The sequence below is a fragment of the Phalaenopsis equestris genome, unplaced genomic scaffold, assembly GCF_001263595.1.
Source record: "Phalaenopsis equestris unplaced genomic scaffold, ASM126359v1 Scaffold000002, whole genome shotgun sequence".
Lineage (NCBI taxonomy): Eukaryota > Viridiplantae > Streptophyta > Magnoliopsida > Asparagales > Orchidaceae > Phalaenopsis > Phalaenopsis equestris.
Genome location: NW_018164444.1, coordinates 34,354,824 through 34,378,356, shown reverse-complemented (window position 1 = coordinate 34,378,356; position 23,533 = coordinate 34,354,824). Strand labels below are relative to the sequence as shown.

Genomic DNA, 23,533 nt, shown 5'->3' with positions numbered 1-23,533 from the left:
TATACATTCATACATACATACATACATACATCCATACATACATACAAAGTAATGTTATAAGATGCTTTAGAGTTTTTTTCATTGTATTATTTTCTACAATATTGTATTCCCGTGAAAATTCATTAGCAAGAAATTTGAACAGACATTAGAATACTGAGCTGATAGGTCAAAAGGACCACAACAGGTATGTGGATTTTATTGGAATTAGGTGTCACCCTCTTTAGATATGTATGTATGTATGCATTTATGTGTGTATGTATATATTTATTTATTTATCAATATATATATATATATATATAACCCAAATTATCATTCTTTTTTTGTCTCAAGGTAATACGGGTGGATTTCCTGTTGTGGAAGCATTTGGCTCCTTTCTAATGGACATGTTCACTACTAAAAGTGATCTCGACCTATCCATCAACTTCACTAATAGCAATGCAGCACACTTCCCTCGTGATCATGCCATTTTTGTTCTTCGAAGACTTGCCAAAGTTTTATATAAAAAACAAAGTAAGGTCAAAATGGTTGGTTAGTTGACCATCTTTTCATTTTTTAAATTTTATGCTTTGGTACATGATCACTTGGGAAAACCTGTTCTCTTATTAAATGGTTGAGCTGGTCCTATAACACTAATGAATAAAAGATGTCCTTGCAAAGTTTCTGTTGGATTTTCTATTCATAATTTTAGGTTTTTGATGATGATGATTGTGCCCCCTTTGACTTTGATCTTTCTGGTTTGTATGAGACATCCTTACTATTAATGTGAAGATATAGTATTTCATGTAGATGTTTTAATTTCAAATTATTAATTTTGTAGGACAATAAAGTTTAAATTCTGGTGCAAATCATATTGATTGCTATCATTTTCATTTATTTAGGGCTTGTTTGTGATCTTGTTTTTTTATTTTGTTTTTATTTGTTTTTTTTTCCTTAAAAACACGTTTGTTTGATGTGTTTTAATTTCCTTTTATTCATTTTTTCTAAAAACAAATAAACATGTTTTTAAAAACAGTGTTTTCAAAAACAGCTATATTTTAATCAAATATATCAAACATGTTTTTTTTTTTCAAGTCAAAATATAAACAAAATAAAATGAAAACAAAGAATAAAAGTGATCCCAAATGAGCCCTTAGGGCCCATTTGGGGTCACTTTTGTTCTTTGTCTTATATTTTTTGTTTTTATTTTGTTTTATTTGTATTTTGATTTGAAGTAAAATATGTTTGGTTGTTGTAGTTATTTTTAAAAACACTTAAAAACTTCTTTTCTGTGTTTTGAGTGTTTATAAAAATAAGGTAATTTGTTTTATGAACAAAATATAAGAAAAATTAAAAGTTATACTAGTCAAACATGTTTTCAAAAATAAAAGTAGAAAAATGAAAACAAAATAGAAAGCAGAAGTGATACCAAATGGAATCTTATTTTAGGGCAGTAGAACTTTTGAAATTTAGTAATGTATAGACTGCAGGGCAACTATTATGTCAATGTCCTAGGTCTATTTGGCTCCAGTGTAGTATTTGGGTGAATTTAATTTATCTGCTTTTTTAATGTCAAATTGCCAACTTGTTCTGTTCATTTTTTATGCATACACCCATATGACCTAATTTCTTCAAAACCATTGATGTTCCAATTAAATCTCTAAAATTTGATCAAACAGTAATTTAAACTTTACTGAATATATTTTATAGGATTCTAATCAAGGCATTATATCAACAGCATCAAGCATCAATCACAGGCTTGTTGGGAGTATTTTGATTGAAGTTTGAGTTGGGAATTGTGCTGATTCTCTTTGCAATTTCTCTGATGATACATGCTTGATAGTAGGAATACTGATCATGAGATTTCATTCCTGGCTTTTAATTAACACCATTATAGATGAGTTTTTCCCAAAAATCCTGATATTGGAGGGCAAGTTTGAATGAGATTTACCGTTAAAGAGTGTGTCATAAAAGATTTTTCTTGTATAGTTTTGCATAATCTTGAATGTCATGAGTTCATTTTTATATGACCATCTCACTAAAATTACTGACAACTTCAATGTGGATTGCCTTATTGCCATCCTCTTTTAATAATATGATTAATTAAATGATAATCCTTAGAACTTTTAGGTGCTAGGTGTGTTCAATTTAGTTTTTCCACTTAACAAATTTGAATTAGTTTAGTACTACTATCAGCTTTGTTATATTTTTTGAATGAAGTTAGTGCTGGGACTTTTTTCATAAGAATACTTTTGTATTTCTTAGTGTCAATCCCACTACATATCAAATTAAATTAATGAGTTTTAATCTAAAAAGTTTAAAATGCCCCCATGGAAAGCTTTCTTTCACCAATTTTCATCCAAAGAAATGATACAGTTGATGATATTCAAATTAATTCAGATTTGATGTGATGAAAGGCTAAATTAAACACCTGTAATAGTTTGGGCTAGAATGAACACACCTAAAAAGTTTGCAGACTATATCGATCATTTACTCAATATGATGTAGTACTATGGAAAGTGCTTCGAATGATCACACCTAAAAAGTGTTAAGTACGATCATTTACTTATATGTGCAGTACCATAGAAAGCTTTTCAAATATTAGTAGTAAATTTTTTAAAAAATTAGAAATTTTGAAACTTTTCTTATTCAGATTTGTTGGCACTTAAGCTTCCAATTCTTTCTTCACACATAGCCTTATGAGACATTGGATTATCCTGCAGTGATTTTTTTCTCGTATACTTAAAAAGCATTGGATTTGTGTCAAAATCATAGTTGTAAATGCCTTGAAACCTTGAAGCAAAGCTGAGATTTCCAGCTGAAAATTTCTGATGAATCTTTGGGAGAAAATGTTCATACGGTAACAGAGCACATATTCAACAACAACAACAACAGCTAGCCTTTATCCCACTAAGTGGGGTTGGCTACATGAATCCATTTTCTCCATTGTGTCCTATTGAGTGACATATTCTCATTTAATTCTGATAAAATAGAAAATTCCCAAAATATTTTAAAAATAATTATGCTGCAAAAATGTAATGTCCCAAAAAAATTGGCAATGGAATTGTAATAATCGTACATATGGTGCTAGTATAGAATGGAAAATCTTTCGAAGCTTTAAGAATGTTGTAAGTTCAAAAATTTGAGAGTTTATAATCGATAAATTTATAGTTGCGATCAAATAAAGTTCGTCTTATCTTAGAAATCAAATTATTTGGCTGATTAATGTATTAATATTGCTTTTAAACTACAATTTACTAATAAACATTTACTTATGTTGCTTTTAGCTTTGCATCTATGTTCTGCAGCTCCTGTGATATATTTTTTCAAGTCATTTTAGTTTTGATATATATAAAAAGCTATTGCTTTGAGTCTATTCTTGTAAATTTTACTTTTACTGATTCAACCTTCTATTTTTTTCGTTAAGTTATTTGCTCAGTTTATTTCATTTTTGAATAATATTAAATGTTTTTGACACTTTTATTCTAATAAGCTTGCCTTTGTTGTCATTTTTTTAATTTAAAAAATTATTTTTCTGATGATGTTTGAACCTTTTTTCATATTTTTTCCATTGATATCTGCCATAGCTAATCATACTCATAGTGCAGGGAAAGGTGATCTTTCTGGTGTCTTCCCAGTTCTGCAAGCTAGAGTGCCAGTTCTAAAAGCTGTAGATTGTAGGACCGGTATTGAATGTGATATATCCGTAGAAAACAAAGATGGAATTTCAAGATCATTATTTTTCTCCATTATTTCTACAATTGATGAAAGGTTTCACATTATGTGTTATTTGGTACTACAAGTTCTTTCAGAATTTTTTGCTCTTGGTTCTATGCTTGTTCTCTATCTTAAAATTCTTTCTTGCGAGTATATATCTACTATTGTTGACACTAGATTAGGTTCTCGGACACACATGAGATCACGTGTTTTAGTTCATTTGTTTGTTTGATTTCTCATTTCCTTTGGGAAATTCCAACAATTCTTGGATATTGCATACTCATATTAGATAATAATTTGGCACAAACTATGCCACTCTAATATCAAAGTAGAGAAAATTGTCAAAATAATCTGTGAATTTTTGTAGGTTGTCATTTTTGTCTCTGGTTATAAAAAATGTTAATTTAGTCCTTAAAAACCCTTTTAATGAAGCTAAAATAGTCCTTATCAGAGTTTATTTCAGCCCTTTTTAAAAGAATATCTGCACTAATTTGACACTTTTATAAGACTTTGGGACTAAAATGAGCCCATATAAATAGTTAAGGGAGACTATTTTGACACTTTGCACTATCTGATTATAGGGTTGTCAAAAAAGCTCGTAAAAAGCTCGTTGTTCGCGAATGTTGTTCGCGAATAGTTCGTGTTCGGCTCATTCGTTAAGTAAACGAGCCGAACACGAACAAGTTTTTAAAGCTCGAATTATAAACGAGCCTAAAACAAACAACTCTTTGTTCGCTCGTGTTCGGCTTGCTTTAACTCGAAAAAATATATATATATATATATATATATAGTTATTTATATAATAATATATTACATATATAATTTATATAATAATATATTATATCTATTTATATCTAAGTTTAAATTGTAATAGCTTGTGTGGTAATGTGGTTATGTGTCTTTTTTTCCATACATTTGGTCTAAGTTTGAATTCAATAATTTACATCTAATTTTTTCAATTTAATTTTAACGAGCCAATTTCGAGCTGAACACGAACACACTGTTCACGAACCAAGTTCGAAAACGAGCCAATTTCGAGCATGAGCAGTTTCGAATGAGCCGAACATGAGCCAAGCCTGAGCTCGCTCAAGCTCGGCTCGTTTACAGCCCTATCGGATTATATAGCTGACAATCTTACTATTTTGACACTTTATCTGATTACATAGCTAACAATCTTATTGTAAATTCTTTCTGTCTTGTTATGCCTTCTATTAGTTCTTTTGATATCCTTGTCGCTTGCTTTAGAATTTTGATCTTGACAATATGATCAATTGTGAATGTTTTCATACATACTTTACTGCTCTAAGTTTTTGAGCTTGCTGACATTTAAAAAGATTGTCAGTACATCTATGCCTAGCCTATCATGGTTCTCCGCAATGCATTTGTTATCTTAGGGACCATTTGGGATCACTTTTAATTTTAATTTTTGTTTTTTTTATTTTGGTTTTTTTTTTTGTTTTGATTCAAAACAAAACATATTTGGTATGGAATAACTTGTTTGGTTTTTTTTAAAAACACTTAAAAACATACAAAAAAGGAACAAACAAACTTGTTAAAAAAAAAACAAAACAAAAAAACAAAAATGATCCCAAATAAGCTCTTAACTTCTCTGTGCTTTATAGGTATTTTTTCTTGGCACTGTCAACGTCAACGTACTGGACATTTCTTTCTGTTCAATAAGAGCAGTTGCTTGCTAATTAGAAAATTTGTAGGAAATGTCTTGAATTTATCTTTTTCTACTATTTTCTTGATGTAGATGAAGGCATGGGCAAAAGCAAATGACATAAACAGTTCAAAAGATGGCACTTTGAACTCTTTATCCATAATATCCCTTGTTGCTTTTCATTTTCAGGTATAAAACATTGGGATTACAGGTTTATCTTTTTTTTTGTTTTTTCGTAAAGTGAGTTATGTTTTTAGTTTTCCAGATTTTTTCTTTTTAGAAGCAAGCATTCTTACTGGAAAGGTTACTGAAAGCATAATTTGAAGGCGTCCTTTACATGTTTCAGGCATTGAAAGAAGGAATGAATGCCCTTTTGTATGCATAAGATAACTAGACAATACCCCTATGATGTGATGGATGATAATAATCATAATAATAATAATACTTTGTTAAGTTATAATGTAAAGCTCGTTTGTGATTAAATTGACTAAAGATTGATCAAATAAAGTTAATTATATTTCAAGATAATTTTATATTATCATACACAAAAAAGTCATACATTTGGTCATTATATAATGTATTTGACATTGGCTGGGTTACTATGGGGAATTGGAGATGGACGGCATACTTGATTTAATAGAAATAAAATAGTCATAATTATTAATTTGAATTTATATTTAATAGTATTGTCATGCCTGATAAGAGAGTTAAAAATCATTAAAAAGAGTTGTTTCCAAATTAAAATTGATACATATTATTTAAATTAGTTTTCTCAAAATTAAAATTGAGTCATGCAATGTATTAAAAATTTAAAATAGTTATCTGATGATATGTCGGTTGTTAAATTTGTTTGAATTCAGATTCTAAGTTTTGCCACGTGATAGTCATATATGCTCTTAGCGTCGGCTTTGCTTTTATGCAAGTTAGTTTAGTGTATATGTTAGGATTTCTACAAACAAATATTCTTTTTTTAGTCTTCTGATGTCAGCTAAACTGTCCCAATCTATCTGCTGCTGCTGCTAAATGTTTTTGTATGTTGATTGTAGCAATATGTTTTTCAATAATTCATTTTTCTCTTTGCTTTAAGAACATGTTATTTATGGGTTGTTGGGGATCATCTTTGACCTTTGTATTTTATTTTTATTTTTATTTTGTTTTATTTATGTTTTTACTTGAAATAAAACATATTTGGTATGTAATAACATCTTTAGTTGCTTTTAAAAACACTCAAAATAACTTTTAGATGTTTTGAGTGTTTTAAAAGTAAGCTAATTTGTTTTTGGAAAAAAAAAAAACTATAAACGTGCAAAAAATGCACCAAATAAACATGTTTTATGAATAAAAGCAAAAAAAATAAAAAAATAAAAAAAATAAAAGTGATCACAAACAGACCCTTAGTGTATGGTATGTTATTTATGTTCTGTTTTTTTTCTTTTCTTTTCAATTTTCTGAATGTATATGACACAAGACAACAGGAATGATTCCCAAACCATAACCTCATATTTGGTGCTGCATTTTGCAAAGTGTCTATATAGGGTTATATTGCAGGGTGATGATTGGATACCTACTTCTCGGTTCTCTTTAATACCAATATATTTCCATTCGTAGTACTTATCAAATTCATATTGCGTATTGCGTATATGTGATGTTTCATGTGCTGTTGCTTTATTTATTCATTAGCAGTCTTGGTTTATGCTTTTTGATGGAAGTTGCCTAACAATTGGTAATGAACGTAGGAATGTACTAAATATAAGTTTTAGTTTTTTTTTTTAATGATATATTGAATTTTACTGGTCCTAAAGTCGCAAGGTTTACCTCTGGAAGACAGCGAACCGTTAAATTCAAAAGGAGAACTAGATTTATGAATTATGAGCAATGACTGCTAATCATTCAAGTTTAAAATCCTGCTCTGAACTTTTTCTTACAACTCATCATCATAGTTTTTGATAGTGACCACCAACCTTCTTGAGCAAGCTATTTGGTGGTATGGTATCTTTGTTTTTTTGTCATTTGACATCGTTGATTTTGCTTTGAATGGCACATGAACTTCTGCTGCCACCATACTGCTTTCATGACACCAAATTTTTATCTTGTTGATTCCAATCTTTATCAAAGTTTGTTAGCATATAATAACTATTTTACATATCTGGTGAAGCCTGTTTTAGGAGTAAGTATTTCTTGTCTGAATTCATGTCTAGTTATCTGTCTCTAGTTCTTGAACCACATGAGATAATTAATTTCTTATGGAATCATCCTTTTCTTGCAGAACAGACTAGAGATCCTCCCATTCTGCCTCCATTCTCTGCCTTACTGAGAGGTCAGTGAAGCTATTTGGTGCTAAAATTTTCTGTACCATTTTGATAATGAATGCCAATGCTTGGATATTCAAATAAGAAGTCGAGTCATATAAGACACAGGCTTATGACTTGGTTTTTCTGATCAGCTTACAAAACTTAAGGCACTTAATGATTATATATAGTATTAAAAATTTCTTAAACAAAAACATAATGCAGATTCCAAGAAACAAAAAAATATTTAAAGGTGGGAAATAAAAACTCAATTTTCTATCTTTTGGCACCTCCCCTCCTGTGCTCTCTTTCTCTCTGTGACTGAATAAAATTTAGCAACCTAAAGGAAATTGATTTCTGGTGGCACTCGCAGAATTGTGATGGTTTTTGCATGAACTAGGGGACGTGGGCAGGACTGGCAATGGTGGGAAGACAAAAGCGAGTGCTTATTGATAATGTCAAGTTGCTCGCATTTGGCACCATCATTATGTTGAGCATGCTTTATCTATGTTATGATGCTGTACTGCTGTGTTGCAACTTCAAAGAATGGATAAGTATGGCAAATTTTGTCATGATATAATCCTTTTAGATAGAGAGGATTAATGGGATATCATTTATTGACAACTTAAAGGACCAACAAGTCCAGCAATGATGCCGGCATTATTTCCCACAGCCGATGTGGGAACTATTTCTGCTTTCGTCTGGGATAGGCGCGAGAAACTTTGAACTGGAAAGTTGGCTCTATTTATCTTAGCTGGCTGAGCAAGCCCAGCCTCTAAGGCTGTCGGTCCCTTAAAGATCTTCTTTTCTTTAGTTAACACTAGTATCAGGATTAATTTACTTTGAGATTATACATGTATCTACTTTTGAACTGGTTCAGTCGGCTTTTCTTTGTTTTAGTGATAAGTTGAGATCTTTTTGCACATTCTCTTCTTATAGGAGTGCTATAATCTTTCTCCTTTAAATTTTGTGCGTGTAACTTGACTGAGATTAGGGGTGGATTCTCCTCACTGATTTTGCTGGACAGCCAAATTTTCTGCTGTATTCCTGGACAGCAGCCAGCTGGTTCGTCCCTCTCCGAATTTTCACCGTTTGCTCTCAGTTTCTCTTCTTACCATCTTAGGAAGATTGCCAACACTTATTTTTACTCTTATGCACTTTCCAGGAATTCTAGAGCAATATCATTTGATATCAGAGCCAATAAATTCTAAATTTTTTTCCCCAAATCCAAATCCTAACCCACAAGCCGCACCTAAACCTCACACCTAAACCTAAAAATAACTTTTGGCCTACTCTAGAGCCAAAAATTTAATCGTGCCTGAAATCTTGAAAGTAGCACCTACTATAGTGTCAAGGAGAAACCTTTGAAAGAATATTCAAGAGTTTACGCTGAAGGATATACAGTGAAAAATCCTTTAGTTGCAGTGGAGTTTTACTGATTTTGAAAGAAAACAACACGAGGAACCCACATGCAATAACAATGATCAATTGGATGAACAAAGTAATGAAAACCCTTTTCACTAAGAAGCTTCAAGAGACAAAGGGTCAATACCGTGTGGGTTCATCATTGAGTATAGGAGGAGGGAGAGTGACTTTGGAGGAAAGGTTGATTCCATCAAATTTTGATTGTTGTAAGTTTTTTTAGTGACTCCAAACCGTGGAATGAGTTTTTTAGTACAAGGACGTTTCACTTGACAAAAAAATGTAGTTACCATCAAATTAAAGATGAGCTCTTCTTTGTGGTGGAAGAATTTTTAGCACGTGCATGAGTGTGAATTAAAGAGCAAGATTATGACCTGATATAAGATGAAGAATGTGATGCAATGGAAGTACCTCACAACACATTACAAATGTGACATATTAAAATAAAAAAATCTTATTAGTAGAGGAGCACACCGCTGAGTTTTAATAACTATGTTGAAATGTGAGTTGGTAGAGCTCGGGGGAGAATATCATATTCTGATATCTTGGAGGATTGTGAGCTTTTATTTGACAATGTGTTGCAATTACAATTTTACTGGATATGTATGATGTCCAAACCTTAGCTTTGAAGGTGGAGAAGCAACAAATTAGTATCAAATCCACTTTACTCTGATTTGTTTAGGATTAGCCTAGTTATTAGAAGTTGCCTGTGTATGAAGTAACCTATGGATAGATCTTACCTGTGAAATATTATAGTTAGAAGGTTCATCATAAAATTCCAAACCTCGTTGATGGAAGGGATATTAGTGAAAAGATAATTATGCAACTCTTGAACAGCATAACAGATGAATTTATGAGCTATCGAGTCTAAAATGACTACGATGTTATTTTTGAACGGGTAGTAGAAAAATAGGAACAAGCAGTGCATTTATACCAGATTAAGTTTCCCAAAGAAAAGGATCTCTAACAGTATTGATTTTTCCCTTTTGTGTGTTTCTTATATTGAAAATTTACTATTTAGAGAGTTCATGAGAGATCAATCATGATTATTAATGAAACAAGCTATTCAAGAAGACAGCTTTTGAGTGTGATCAGTCCAACCCTCATCTAAAAGAAAGCTTTGACTTAAACTTGATGGTGAAAAAAATTGGGCCAATTGGCCTGATATGGGATTTACCAACCCCACGATCATCTCAAAATTCATCTGCAACGAATTAAAATCTAGAATCCTCAGCCTCATCTTTAATAAAACACAATCTCTTCCAAAGAGGGATTCCAACTATTGGGGAACTATACTAAACAGATCAATATAGCCATAATTTCTTACGTTCATAATTTATCCCAGGGATAAATTTAAACTTCAATTAAAACATGAGCTTACATGAGATGACCTTGATGATACATCTAAGTTTTCTAAAGAGTAATTCCCATTCAGCAGATTTGTAGCAAACTTCCTTATATTTGCACCAATGAATTTTTTTGACATTATAATAATCACCCCCGAAAACACTCTAAATGGTTTTTCAAAAGTTTTAATGACTATAATAGGATAAACAAGGACCTAAATTAGGTACAAAAGTATCTTTTAAGACTTAAGCTAAGTGATTTTGTCCTTGCTAAAAAGTCCTTTCTTCCAACCGGACAATTTAAGGGCTTTCTTTTTACTTCAGTAAACACCGCCGACAACTTAAAATTAATGCAACATGGATGTGATTTATGCATTGAAACGACATAGCTATTACCCTTGTTGATAAAATGACCAAATATCCCTAAAAAAGAGTTAATGAAATTAATAAGCCAATGAAGTAAGGGGATGTTGACAAACATGAGAATATCATCAATAAAGGAGAGATGGTTTATAAGCATTTGATCTGGTAGTACATTGATGGGTGGGTGGAGTAAAGTTTTTGGAGGCTCCTGGCAGAATAGCTCATGGTCAAGAGTGAAAAGAAAAGTAGTGAGATAATAATTCTAAACCTTCTTGATTATTCGAAAATCCAACAATTGTTTCAGTCATTGAATTAGGGAACCAGCATTCAGAGATATGCAAGCATAAACTAAGGATTTTCATTTTTCGGTTAAATCTCAGGATTGTCCCCCAACTACGATTACATGTCCAATTTAATTCCAATGTATTCACATTTCTTCTCTTTTGTCTCTTAACTATATAAACTTAATCCAAAATAGTCCCTCAGACCTTATATTGGGATAAATTTTGTTTTGTTGAGGAATTAAATTAGGATTAATTTTATTTCATGATTTCTACACGAGGGATCATGTTGGATAAATTTTGTATAGTCGAGTGACTGAATTGAAGTAATATGCTATTTTGGGACTAAATTGAAGTAATATGATATTTTGGGACTAAATTGGACATAAATGAATAATAGGGCGAATTTTTTGAAATTTTCTTTTATTTTCTTTAAAAAAAAAAATTCAATAACTTTAAATACAAATCCCATATGTTTGTCATATGCTTTGCAGTTGTCACGATAATTATATCCCCATTTGTTTCCTTGAATTTAATTAGATGGAAACTCTTGCCCTAATAAAATGTTATTAGCGATGTTTCCATCAACACGAAAACTATTCTAGTACCACTCTTATCATGAACCAACTTGAGAGCTTAGAATAATTCAAGGCGGGGACAAACAACAACGATGGAAGCGGATAAAAATATATTTTGGTTGATTTATTGCCGCACACAACAAATTTTAAAAAAAAAAACATAATGACATAACAATCATGTGGATAATTCACTTCTTAAATACACTAAATTATGGACTATAAGCATAAAAGAATTGCTTAATATTGATCATTTCATTTAAGAATAACTGCAACTTCTATAACTTTATATTTATTTCTTAAATTCATATGCATTATTATTTGTTCTTTAGTATATTTTCTAATGGTGTTGAGTTATATGAGAACATATAACTTAATGGGCAAGTCATAACTCTAAATAACAATAAATACAATCGGGAAAAAATCAAATGCATGCTGATCATTGAATATTGTATGAATTTATCGATAACTATAGCATTTGACATACCAATCATTATCATAACATAGAATATAAAGCAGTTATAACAGTTGTCATGATATTTGATGTCAGGCATAATCAGAGCATTTGAATTTAACATCATCATCATCATCATCTTCTTCATAGATCATAGCATAGAGTGATATTTTTTGGATTATAAGACATATATATTTCTTCGTGGGAGCCCTAATAACCATAGTCTTTTATAAATCTAACCCTTTATTGGTCAATTATTCCGCATTGACACAGGTGGGCATAACTTATACATGTACTACCCTTAGCGACCTAGCATAATACAATATGATACATCCCTATTGGCATGCAGCTTCTATACAACAACAACAAAGCCTTAATCCCACTACGTGGGGTCGGCTACATGAAACAAACAAAAAAAGGTAAAACACTAGCATGCAGCTTCTATGCTTGCTAAAGTTTGTATGGCAATAAGGTTAGAGCCATAAATGTTTCGTTACATCAGTGTCTCCAACTAGCAACAACAGGGGTACTCCATCTATCAATGTAAGCATACAAGCTTTTAAACATAACTTGACGAAACAGAGTTAAAATTTCATTTAGAACTCAGTAGGATCTAATGAAGGTGGATTCATGAAGTAGATACCGAATAGTTGAGATAAGACATGGATGAAGAGGATCATTGCTTGCGATAGCTCAACATCTTTGGCATTGTGTTGCTAGATAAGCAGAGCAAGATATTCAGAAAACCCAACTATACTTCGTCGTTTTCACAGTATAACATCGAGTTCAAGTGGATTAAAACTTTCTGTTATAAACAGTATCCGCTAGCATTAAAACTCTTAATTTTGTATTGCTTTGCTTGGTTTATTTATTGATATCTTTTTCTTTACATAGATGGAACAAATGCCACAAACTTGCGCAATGTTGTTCTTTTGTTTAAGAACTTTGGAGTTGGAAATAAGGAATCTGTAGCCGAGCTATTTGTAGCTTTGCTGGCCAAGGTAAACTACCCCTATCCATTTTTGGTACCTGAAGTGAAAGCTTATTTAACAAGGGCACAAAAGAGAGTGAACAGATTTGGGCCATTTATTTATATCTGATATTATTGATCATTAATGGAATTTGAGCGCAAAAGGCATTCCATTTTTTAAGATGGAAGATTTAATTGTTCCTTTATTCCACAATCTGTCCTTTACATGCTTTCTCGTCAAAATCTGCAGTTTCTTACTCCCGCATTTCAAATTTTGTTCAGTTATCGTCAGTCGAAAAGCTCTGGGAACTAGGTCTGTGTGCCAGCATTTTTGAAGGTTCGTGGATATCAAAGACGTGGGGTGGTTCGAAAGTTGGCAATATGAGTGTAAAAACACTTATCATCTTATATTCAGGGATTATATAGATTTTATGGGGCATTTGCATGCATACCACCAATTCCTATGTATTTTTATATATAGCACCTTAACTTTTTACATTTACACCACCAAATCTTTTATATCACATCAAGTACCATTATTTTAAATTTAAAAGGTGAATTACACCTTTTTTTTTTTGCATAGATTAGGCGGCATATATGTAAAAATTGAACTTTAGATGTTAGATACGTAAATACATAAGAATTAATTGGCATGCATATGAATCTTCAAAACTTCATCCCATTGCAGCCTGACCTCATTTGATCTTAAATATGTGTTTTAGATTGAGGACTTTCTCGATCGTTCTCAAAATTTTGCGAGAGCCGTTGGGAAATCTGAGATGACCAAGATCTATGCTTGCCTTCGAGGTTCACTCGAGCATCTCTCTCGTTCCATGCAAGAGCAAATGGAATTATGTCTCCTCAGGCCCGTCTTGTTTGGATCAATCTCTTTGGAAGCTCAAAGCACACATATCAAAAGCAAAGCAGCCATGATTATGGAGCACAAACTTCTAACTCAATCTGTTCAGCCAATAGTTGATATCAACAACACAGACAATCATGCTGATTGGCAAAGAAAAACTTTTATGGAGTCTACTCGGCTTCATGCCAATGCGATCATTACAACCAATCGTGCCGATGACTATTCGGTGAGGACTCTAAAGAGGAAACTCCCTTCTAATCAACCTGTTGATCCTGTTGTCGACGCCATCACTCCGAGTAATCATCCCAGCATGAATTTGATGAATAATCTTGAGCGGAAAATTCCCGGTATCGAATTCAGTCAGCCTCCTCATAACAAAAAACCGGCACCTGCGAGGGCAGGACATGCTATAACTGCAGCAGCTTCCAGTGTTGGCTCTCATCAGAACCTAAGCACCATTTATTTGCCTCCTCCTGCAATACATCCAGTCCAGTCTTATGTTCCACCACAACCCATTAATGTAGTCGGTCTTCCACACATGCCATTAGACCCATCGGGTTATCGAGCCCGTAGTGATCCAAGGCATCCCATTTATGCTAATATGGGTTATGGACCATATCATAATCCCTTGATTTATGGACCACAGCACGATCCAACAGCTCATGTTCGCCTTGCTTATGGATTTCATGGGCCCCACTATGTTCCGAATCAAGCATATCCCGTGCCCACTCTGCTTAATACTACAAGAAATCACCAGGACTCTGTTCCTTCCAGATGGTTTGGGTCAAACCATTTATAACTTGTTTTTGTTGCAGTTGTCCAAATAGATTTGGCCATTTTTTTAGTGGATAGAATCTGCATTTTGTGATCATTTTTTGGTCATTTTGTGGTTAATGTTACCTTAATGATTGAATGTGTTGTTTGCAGAAAGAATCTCTATGCAAAGATCAGCTGTAGCCATCTTTTAATTAGAAGGATTGGTTATTTAGCATTCTGTTTAATGTTTATTTATTTATTTATTTATTTTCATAGTGGCAGACAATAGACAGTATATGATGTATTTAATTTTATTTTATATTATTATTATTATGATTATTATTATTTTTGAGTTTATTATGATATTTGGAGCCACTAGGTTTACTATAATTTAACTTTCATAATCATTATCTCATTGATTCGTTGTTATGTGCACATCATCATCATTATTATCATTATTACTAATTATTTATATTGCTAGATATGTAAATATATATATATATATATATATAAGAATTGCTTGGTATGTATATAAATGCCTTGAAAAATTAAGAAATTTTTACATTCATACCAGACAATTCTTATGTATTTATATATTTAACATTTAAAATTTGATATTTACATTTATAACACTTATGTGTTAATACTCAATGTATTGAAAGGTGTATTTCATTTAAAAAAAAATATTAATTGTGATATTTTTGATGTATTGTCAAAGATTTGAGCGGGGTATGTAAGTATAGATGTTAGATATGTAAATTATAGGAATAGTGGGGTATGTAAGTAAATGCGCCAAAATGCAATCATTGCAACTGGTTAAGGTAGTGCTTTTTGCTATGAGGACTATCTCTAATTTGCACTCAGGGTTATAAAATTCTCAAATAAATATAGCTTTCAATGACTTGTCTACTTCTCTATGAAAACTTCTAGTTGCTATGAGACACTTATGTCAACTCACAACATTTTTTTTTAGGTTTCAATACAAAGATATATAAAATAACTTGATTGAGAAAATTAAGGCAACTTCTTAGTTGACTCTCACAGTGATATTGACATTTGATTGATATCTTTCTCTTTTGCTGGTGAGTTGGCCAGTGGACATTTCAAAAAATAGGTCTTTAAAAGTGCAATCATTCACGAACTATAAGAATTTGTGACTCAAATATTATTAGGTTTGGATCAAAAGGTTCGCGAAAAAATTCTGAGAAAATTTTTTGGGAAGTTGTGGTGGTGATGAATTGATGGGGCCTAACAATCTCAAGAAAAAAAGTCAGGCACTACCCCAGTTTAAGATTTTCATTTTAATGTGTGTTTTATTCTTTTGTTATGTATCACATCAATTTCATAACATGGATGATGCTCAGATGATTATATATTCATTTTTGTTTGATTTTGTAGATGTCATCAAAAGTTCATTTTGTCTGATCCTTCTGGGAGGTATCTCAAGAAATTAATGAGATATTCTTTGGGTGGTTGAAGTTCTTACAACTAAGTCTCATCTTCTCTATAAGAGAAATAAATATGTTACAAAATTTTAGGAAGTGCATCATTTGGTTTTTTTTTTATTTTTTATTACAAGCCATTATCAAAGAAAAGAGAAAAATTGAAGGAAATGAGGTAGATGCAAACACATTTATCTAATTGAGACTTTCTAGATATGTTCATTTGCCTTCAAAACTAGCTTCTTTTGTAAATACTTACATGATTACAATTAGCTTTATTTAGTTTTACAAGTTGAACTTCATTTGATCTCTTGCCATCTCGATTATAAGTTAAAAATCATTTCAAATGAAAATTTTAAATTCGTTTTTCAAGTAGGATTACCAACATTTTATAAATTAATGTATCATAATTACAGTCATTGTGAGACAAACACAATATTGACTTGTCATAGGCTAATGAGTTTCATCAATATAATCATGCTGCTTCAAGTAGTCTTTCCTAATAACAACCGTGGCCCTGACCAAGCATTTGTTGTATGAAGGTTGGCAAGCTTCATAAAACTTGTTCATGCGGTGATACGAAGGAATGCATCTTTGGGTTAATGTACTGATGCTTTTCAAAATAGCAAGCACAACTACAGAAGTCAAATTTCCTTATGTTTTCCTTAATTGAGGTAACATGTTTATAGTGTTATTGACTCATTGAATTTAACTCTCAGATGAACTCTTCTATACCAACAAAGTTAGCAATGCTTTGGAGTAGAGCCTCCATTATATTGGGAGTGTTTTTTTTGAAATAGAAAATTTTAGTTTATCCAACTACAAGCTCATAATGAGAACGAATTCACTATGCATAACATTCCTGAGAGAAAACTTAACAAGCAATTTTTTCAAAATTCAATTAAGAACTGATTAGTTAAATAAACTATGATAAAAATAGAAAATTTTAGTTTATCCAACTACAAGCTCAGAATGAGAACGAATTCACTATGCATGACATTCTTGAGAGAAAACTTAACAAGAAATTTTTTCAAAATACAATTAAGAACTGATTAGTTAAATAAACAAACTTTGAGAATTGATATGAGGGAAGTTGCATTTGCATGTCAAAAGTTTAAATTTAAACAAACTTTGAGAATTGAAATAGTATTCATCCAATGTTAAAGCAAAGAACAAATATTTTTGGACCAATTTTTTTTCTACTTCCATTTCCTTAACTTTGGGTGACATGAGATTTGAAGCGGTGTAGCAAATTAGTTAGTTTGGAATATATGAATTATGTTTCCAACCAAATATCACAAAATCAATACAATTACCATTAATAAATAGTGATTTCTTATGTTATGATGCTCTCAAGTATATATATAATATAGAATTTTCAATAAAGTGATTTTGTGCAGTTAATAAAGAAAAAAAAAGAGCTCTTATATATGATTGAATGATAAATATTAGAGATCATTCAAATAATTATCACAAGGGATCTAAAAGTCCTTGATAATAAACATATACTTAGAGAGGAAAAGTCACCCAAAGTAGTGTCTAGAGCATAATAAGTAGAAGATAAAATAACATAATTCTACACCAAGAATTATGAAAGTAATCATCTACAATTACATGAGTCTATCAATCTTTATTCTTTTTGGGTGTTCTAGTTGGTTGTTAAATCAGGTGTAAAGAGTCACATGATAAAAATTTCTAATATGATATATTAATAAATATAATCATTAGTAAATATTTTATTAAAAAGTATGAGTATTTTATTAACCATATATGAAACATATTTAATGACATTGAAACCATCCAAAATAACTTAATCTCTTTCAGTAGTTTTTGAGACTTCAACTGGGGATTAAGAGAGGTGCTTAATGTCATCAATGACTTTATCAACATGAACACTTGTAAGAACCTTTTTCTCGAAGCAATAAAATTAAAAAAATAATATGAATCAACTAAGTATAGTGAAAAGAGAAAATAAATTATGCAAGAAGAATCCAATTTAATCTTGATTCTCCTTCCATGAGTGACCAAAAATAGTAGCAATATTCAATGAAGAAAATTTGGAGCCTCTTCTTAAGAAATAGGTTTAACAATAAAATTAGAACCAACTTTTATTTCTAAAATAATGTCAAATCCAATTTGGTAACCTTGGATAAATTTCTTGCATTCTAAAATAAACTTATCCTCATGAAGATCCCTTCCATTCCAAGTTGCAACATGAAGGAATGGGAAGAAGATGAAAATGAGTTGTGATTTTGAGGATTAAATGTCACTACCTAAGATTGGAAATTAGAGCTTATTAGAGGAGATATAAATCCTCAATTGTTAGAAGAATTAAGAGATTTTACATTGGTGAGAAAAGAGAGAGTTAAGTTCTGAATTATAATATACTTGTGTGGGAGGGTGCTATGTTGTGTGTGGAAAGGATCTTGAGAAGGACAAAGTAAGGATTAAGAGCATGTGAAATGTGGATATGCACTATACTACTAGCAGGCAAACCCCACATCAAAAATAGTGCCGACAAACTTCTTTCATTAGGTCGACAAGTGCTTCATAAATGAAAGCCCTTTTATAACTTCTTTCATTAGGTCAGGTCGAGCATTTCAAGATGATCTATTGTCATTAATGAAGGTGATGCAAGATTTGCATGCATTAAGCTTTCATTTTGTCGATGACCTCTCGTGATATTTCAGTATCATTTAGATAAATAGGAATGAAGTAAAATTACATGGATAGTGGCATAGGAAACAACTAAACACCAATGTTTAGATAAGGTAAGTTGTGACTTAGAGGCATTAAGGTTATCAATAGGTAACAGGTCTCTAGAACACTAATCACTTAATATAAATTCTTTTATTTCCAACAACATAAAGGAAAGATTAAAAACTAAACCTAAATGTGAAGTTCTACAAAATCTTTTAACGTAGACTTAAAATCCCTAGTCCACTTTTAGAAGAAAAATAATTTTTCATCAATAAACAAAGGATCAATATTCCATATTATTTTAAAGACATTTTAAATAATAAAACTTTAATAAAAAAACCTTCAGTATAATAAACAAGTCTAAGTTATCTATAATATTCAGATTATTTTCATAATGAAGAGAATAAAATCATAGAAATGTTTCTTGCCAATATCATAACCACTAAGAGCCAATTCACATGCTTTGTTGGAGAGAAAAGAGTTTTGGCATTAGGTGAGAAGTCATTAACGAATAGTATAACTTCAAGCTCAACGGTCATTGATGTAGGATAAAGGAAGATCCCTTTGTTTAATTGTATTAAGAATATGATCTTTTCATTTTGAAATACTATATATTTTAGAGGGGGATACATACGAGTGCTAATGTGAATTGATGAAGTGAGGATGGTTGAATTTAATTCCAAAAAAGAAAAAGAAAGAAGTAGGTAGATAGAAAATAGAAGCTAGGCCCTAAATATATGAAATTCCATGAGAGATAAAGATATAGAGAAGAAAGGATTTGGATAAGAGAGTTTTATGGACATTGATGACAAGAAAAGCTATTGAAGAAAAGAAGTGGAGAGAAGCATGACATAAAGCCCTCTAATTAAAGTTAGAGGTAGATTAAGGGCTAGCAATGAAAGAATATGTCAGAGCCTTTGAAATGAAGAGAGTGCCACTGGTACTAGAACTAGGTGAAATTAAGTGGAAAAACGTAAAGAAACTTTAATTAATTTAGATATAGGGTTACAACATTACACAAACGGAAAATGGGAATACAATAACAATTCAATCCCCGATTAGGATCAGGGTGAATATTTGAGGGTGGTAATGGTGTTAGCAAGGGGACAAGGGAGAAGGGAAAAAGGGTTGAGGGTAGTATGGAAGGCTTCGAAGTTCAGGGAATGGCGTAAAGACTAGACAACATGTAACGAGAGTCTGGACAGAAGGTTTGGCGACGAGACAGCAGGTTGCGGGGCTAGACAGCAGTTTGGACAGTAGGTTGGACTGTTGGAAAGTTGGTTGGAGGCGGTTGGGGAAGGTTGGAGTGGTCGATGGCTAAGGGGAGTAGAAGAGACAAGTTAGAAAAGATACAAAGAAAAGATATGCACCACCTCGGATTAGGATACAACATGAGTATCACTACCATCTCGAATACATCCCTACATAAGGGAAGAAAACTCCACACAAGAAATTTGAAAACAAACACATCAAAAACTAACTCTAAGCTCATAAAACAAGCATATAAATAGACCAAGCTAGGTGGGAAACAAGAAAGGAACGAGGTAAAAATGACAGGCTACAATGCCTCTTTCCCAAAATGCCGCTCGATCCGGGCGGGAGACACAAAAGGTAAGCCGCACGAGTCGCTTGATGTCGCCAGACACTTTGGATGATCCCTTGGACTTTCCTTTATGCCATCCGATCCAATTGCCCGACCTTGTTTCCCGCTTCCGTGCCCGAAACTACCGCACCCACGTCAACCACTAGGAACAAATGCTTTGAAGGGGTTATAAAGCCCTATTATAGAAAAAAATACGGGTTAAATGAGAATGTTTCAGTTGATAAAGAGAGTGCCACTGGTACTAGAACTAGGTGAAATTAAGTGGAAAAACGTAAAGAAACTTTAATTAATTTAGATATAGGGTTACAACATTACACAAACGGAAAATGGGAATACAATAACAATTCAATCCTCGATTAGGATTAGGGTGAATATTTGAGGGTGGTAATGGTGTCTATGTCAGAGCCTTTGAAATGAAGAGAGTGCCACTGGTACTAGAACTAGGTGAAATTCAGTGGAAAAACGTAAAGAAACTTTTATTAATTTAGATATAGGGGTACAACGTTACACAAACGACAAATGGGAATACAATAACAATTCAATCCCCGATTAGGATCAGGGTGAATATTTGAGGGTGGTAATGGTGTTAGCAAGGGGACAAGGGAGAAGGGAAAAAGGGTTGAGGGTAGTATGGAAGGCTTCTAAGTGCAGAGAATGGCGTAAAGGCTAGACAACAGGTAACGAGAGTCTGGACAGAAGGTTTGGCGACGAGACAGCAGGTTGCGGGGCTAGACAGCAGGCCTGGAAGGTTTGGACAGCAGGTTGGACTGTTGGAAAGTTGGTTGGAGGCGGTTGGGGAAGGTTGGAGTGGTCGATGGATAAGGGGAGTAGAAGAGACAAGTTAGAAAAGATACAAAGAAAAGATATGCACCACCTCGGATTAGGATACAACATGAGTATCACTACCATCTCGAATACATCCCTACATAAGGGAAGAAAACTCCACACAAGAAATTTGAAAACAAACACATCAAAAACTAACTCTAAGCTCATAAAACAAGCATATAAATAGACCAAGCTAGGTGGGAAACAAGAAAGGAACGAGGTAAAAATGACAGGCTACAATGCCTCTTTCCCAAAATGCCGCTCGATCCGGGCGGGAGACACAAAAGGTAAGCCGCACGAGTCGCTTGATGTCGCCAGACACTTTGGATGATCCCTTGGACTTTCCTTTATGCCATCCGATCCAATTGCCCGACCTTGTTTCCCGCTTCCGTGCCGGAAACTACTGCACCCACGTCAACCACTAGGAACAAATGCTTTGAAGGGGTTATAAAGCCCTATTATAGAAAAAAATACGGGTTAAATGAGAATGTTTCAGTTGATAAAAATTTTTTATTTAAATTTGGTTAGTAAGTAAAGGTAATTAAAACATTTAATTCATTGTAGGATGTTTAACTAGTAACAATTAAGTAATGCATAGATTTACATAAGTTCTTATGCAACTTATTTGATCTAATAATTGAATGCTTTATCTTCAACCATAAAATCCTGAATTGAAGGCATAGCACTTATGGGTGATTATATAAGTTGAAAACAAGATTACATAGCTATTTAAATATAATTATTTTTTTTATTTTTATTAAAATATTAATAAATACATAAATAAGATATTTAAGTGATGATTTACATACATACCACTCAATTCTTTTGTATTTAGATATCTAATACTTGAACTTCAATATTTACATGCATGTCATCTTTCTTATGCATGAGAATGTGTATTTTATTTTATTTTTTAAATAATTTGGGCTAATTTTAAGTCAAATAAGAGCTCAAACAAACAAATTAATTCTAATTGAGTGAATACAGTCTGAATCATCTCGAACAAAACTCTATTTAGACTTGAAAAACATACCAGACGAATGCGAATAAGATTTGAACCCGCTCAAGCTCGGCTCATTTACACTACAATGTAAATGCCCCAAATATTTTCAAGATTTACCTAGCACGGATTTACTCGTCTTAAGCTTTTATATTTATAGAAATCATATCATGTGAAAATGAATAATCGTTACATCTTTTAATGATCAAATTCATCTTTTCACGACGCCCTAGGCGGCGTCGGCTTCCTCATCATCGCCGCCATCGAATCCCTCTCCGTTGCCCTCCCCCTTCCCCCCTCCCTCCCCTTCATCTTCTCCGCTTCGCTCTCAATCCTCGCCGTCGCTAACTCCATCCTCACCTCCATTCTCTCAGCCGATCCCATCGGCTATCCACTCCCTCTCTCCTCCCTCCCCGTCGCCGCTTTCTTCCTCCTCTTCGCACTTTCTTCCCTCTTCTCCCTCTCCAATCTGTGTCCCCTCCCCAACCCTATGCTTCATTTCCTATCCCTCTCCGCCTTCATCCAGGAATTCCTCCTCTTCCGCCTTCGCAACAACAAGGATCCCGACGGCCTCGAGAATCGTTACTTCGACCTTCTGCTCGTTCCAATCTTTATATGCGCCGCCGCTTCCTTCCTAGCTATTGCACGCCCTCGTTCTCCCTTTCCCCGTCTCGCCCGAGCAGCGGGCCTTGCCCTGCAGGGCTCCTGGTTCCTGCAAATGGCTTTCTCTCTCTTTACTTCTTTAGTTGCTCATGGATGTGTCCTTCGCCATCGCAGCCGTGCTAACTTTAGTGTTGTCTGCCACGGTCATGCTGACATCCACCGCAGCAGCGCTATAGCCACCCTGCAGTTTAATTGCCATCTAGCTGGCTTGGTCACTGTAGCTGTTGGGCTTTATGCGTTCTTGGCGGGGAAAAATGGCAGCGGCGGTGGTGGTGGAGGGATTGGTGGGTACAGACCGATTAATAGGGAGTTGCACAGATTGGAGCATGTTTCTGCATCACATTTCACTTTGGATTCAGATGAAGATGAGGAGACAAATATGCCCAAGCAGCATGATGCAGCCTCTGTACCTGTGAATGGTTTTGGAGGTGCCCACTGATGCTGGTAGGGCTACTAAGGTTTTTGAAATTCACTTTTCCTTGTGATTGTTAATGATAATAGATACGTTTTGTGAAGGATATTACTTTTTTATTTCATTTTCTTATGTTGACAGGTGGTAAGATCTTTCCTCGGTACATTAGTGATTGATTCCAAATTCTTGAACTCTTTGATTCCTGCTAACCACGC

At 33.1% G+C, this 23,533-nt stretch overlaps 2 protein-coding genes across 4 annotated transcripts in view; both read left to right on the top strand.

Moving 5' to 3' along the window:
* The window catches only part of LOC110024601, a 31,786-nt gene extending 16,846 nt beyond the window's left edge, over positions 1-14,940 (top strand). The window contains exons 4-10 of one of the 3 annotated variants that reach the window (XM_020724684.1): positions 331-510; positions 3,585-3,769; positions 5,450-5,545; positions 7,628-7,673; positions 12,980-13,086; positions 13,338-13,442; positions 13,778-14,940. In XM_020724684.1, the coding sequence (XP_020580343.1) occupies positions 331-510; positions 3,585-3,769; positions 5,450-5,545; positions 7,628-7,673; positions 12,980-13,086; positions 13,338-13,442; positions 13,778-14,716 (1,658 nt within the window). In that variant the 3' untranslated portion in view covers positions 14,717-14,940. The remainder of the gene's footprint in view (positions 1-330; positions 511-3,584; positions 3,770-5,449; positions 5,546-7,627; positions 7,674-12,979; positions 13,087-13,337; positions 13,443-13,777) is intronic. The other 2 variants (XM_020724665.1, XM_020724674.1) reach the window with 2 other exon arrangements.
* Positions 14,941-21,469: 6,529 nt separating this feature from the next.
* The window catches only part of LOC110017856, a 4,584-nt gene continuing 2,520 nt past the window's right edge, over positions 21,470-23,533 (top strand). Inside the window, exons 1-2 of the mRNA XM_020714999.1 lie at positions 21,470-21,530; positions 22,477-23,350. Of these exons, the coding sequence (XP_020570658.1) occupies positions 21,470-21,530; positions 22,477-23,345 (930 nt within the window). The 3' untranslated portion in view covers positions 23,346-23,350. The remainder of the gene's footprint in view (positions 21,531-22,476; positions 23,351-23,533) is intronic.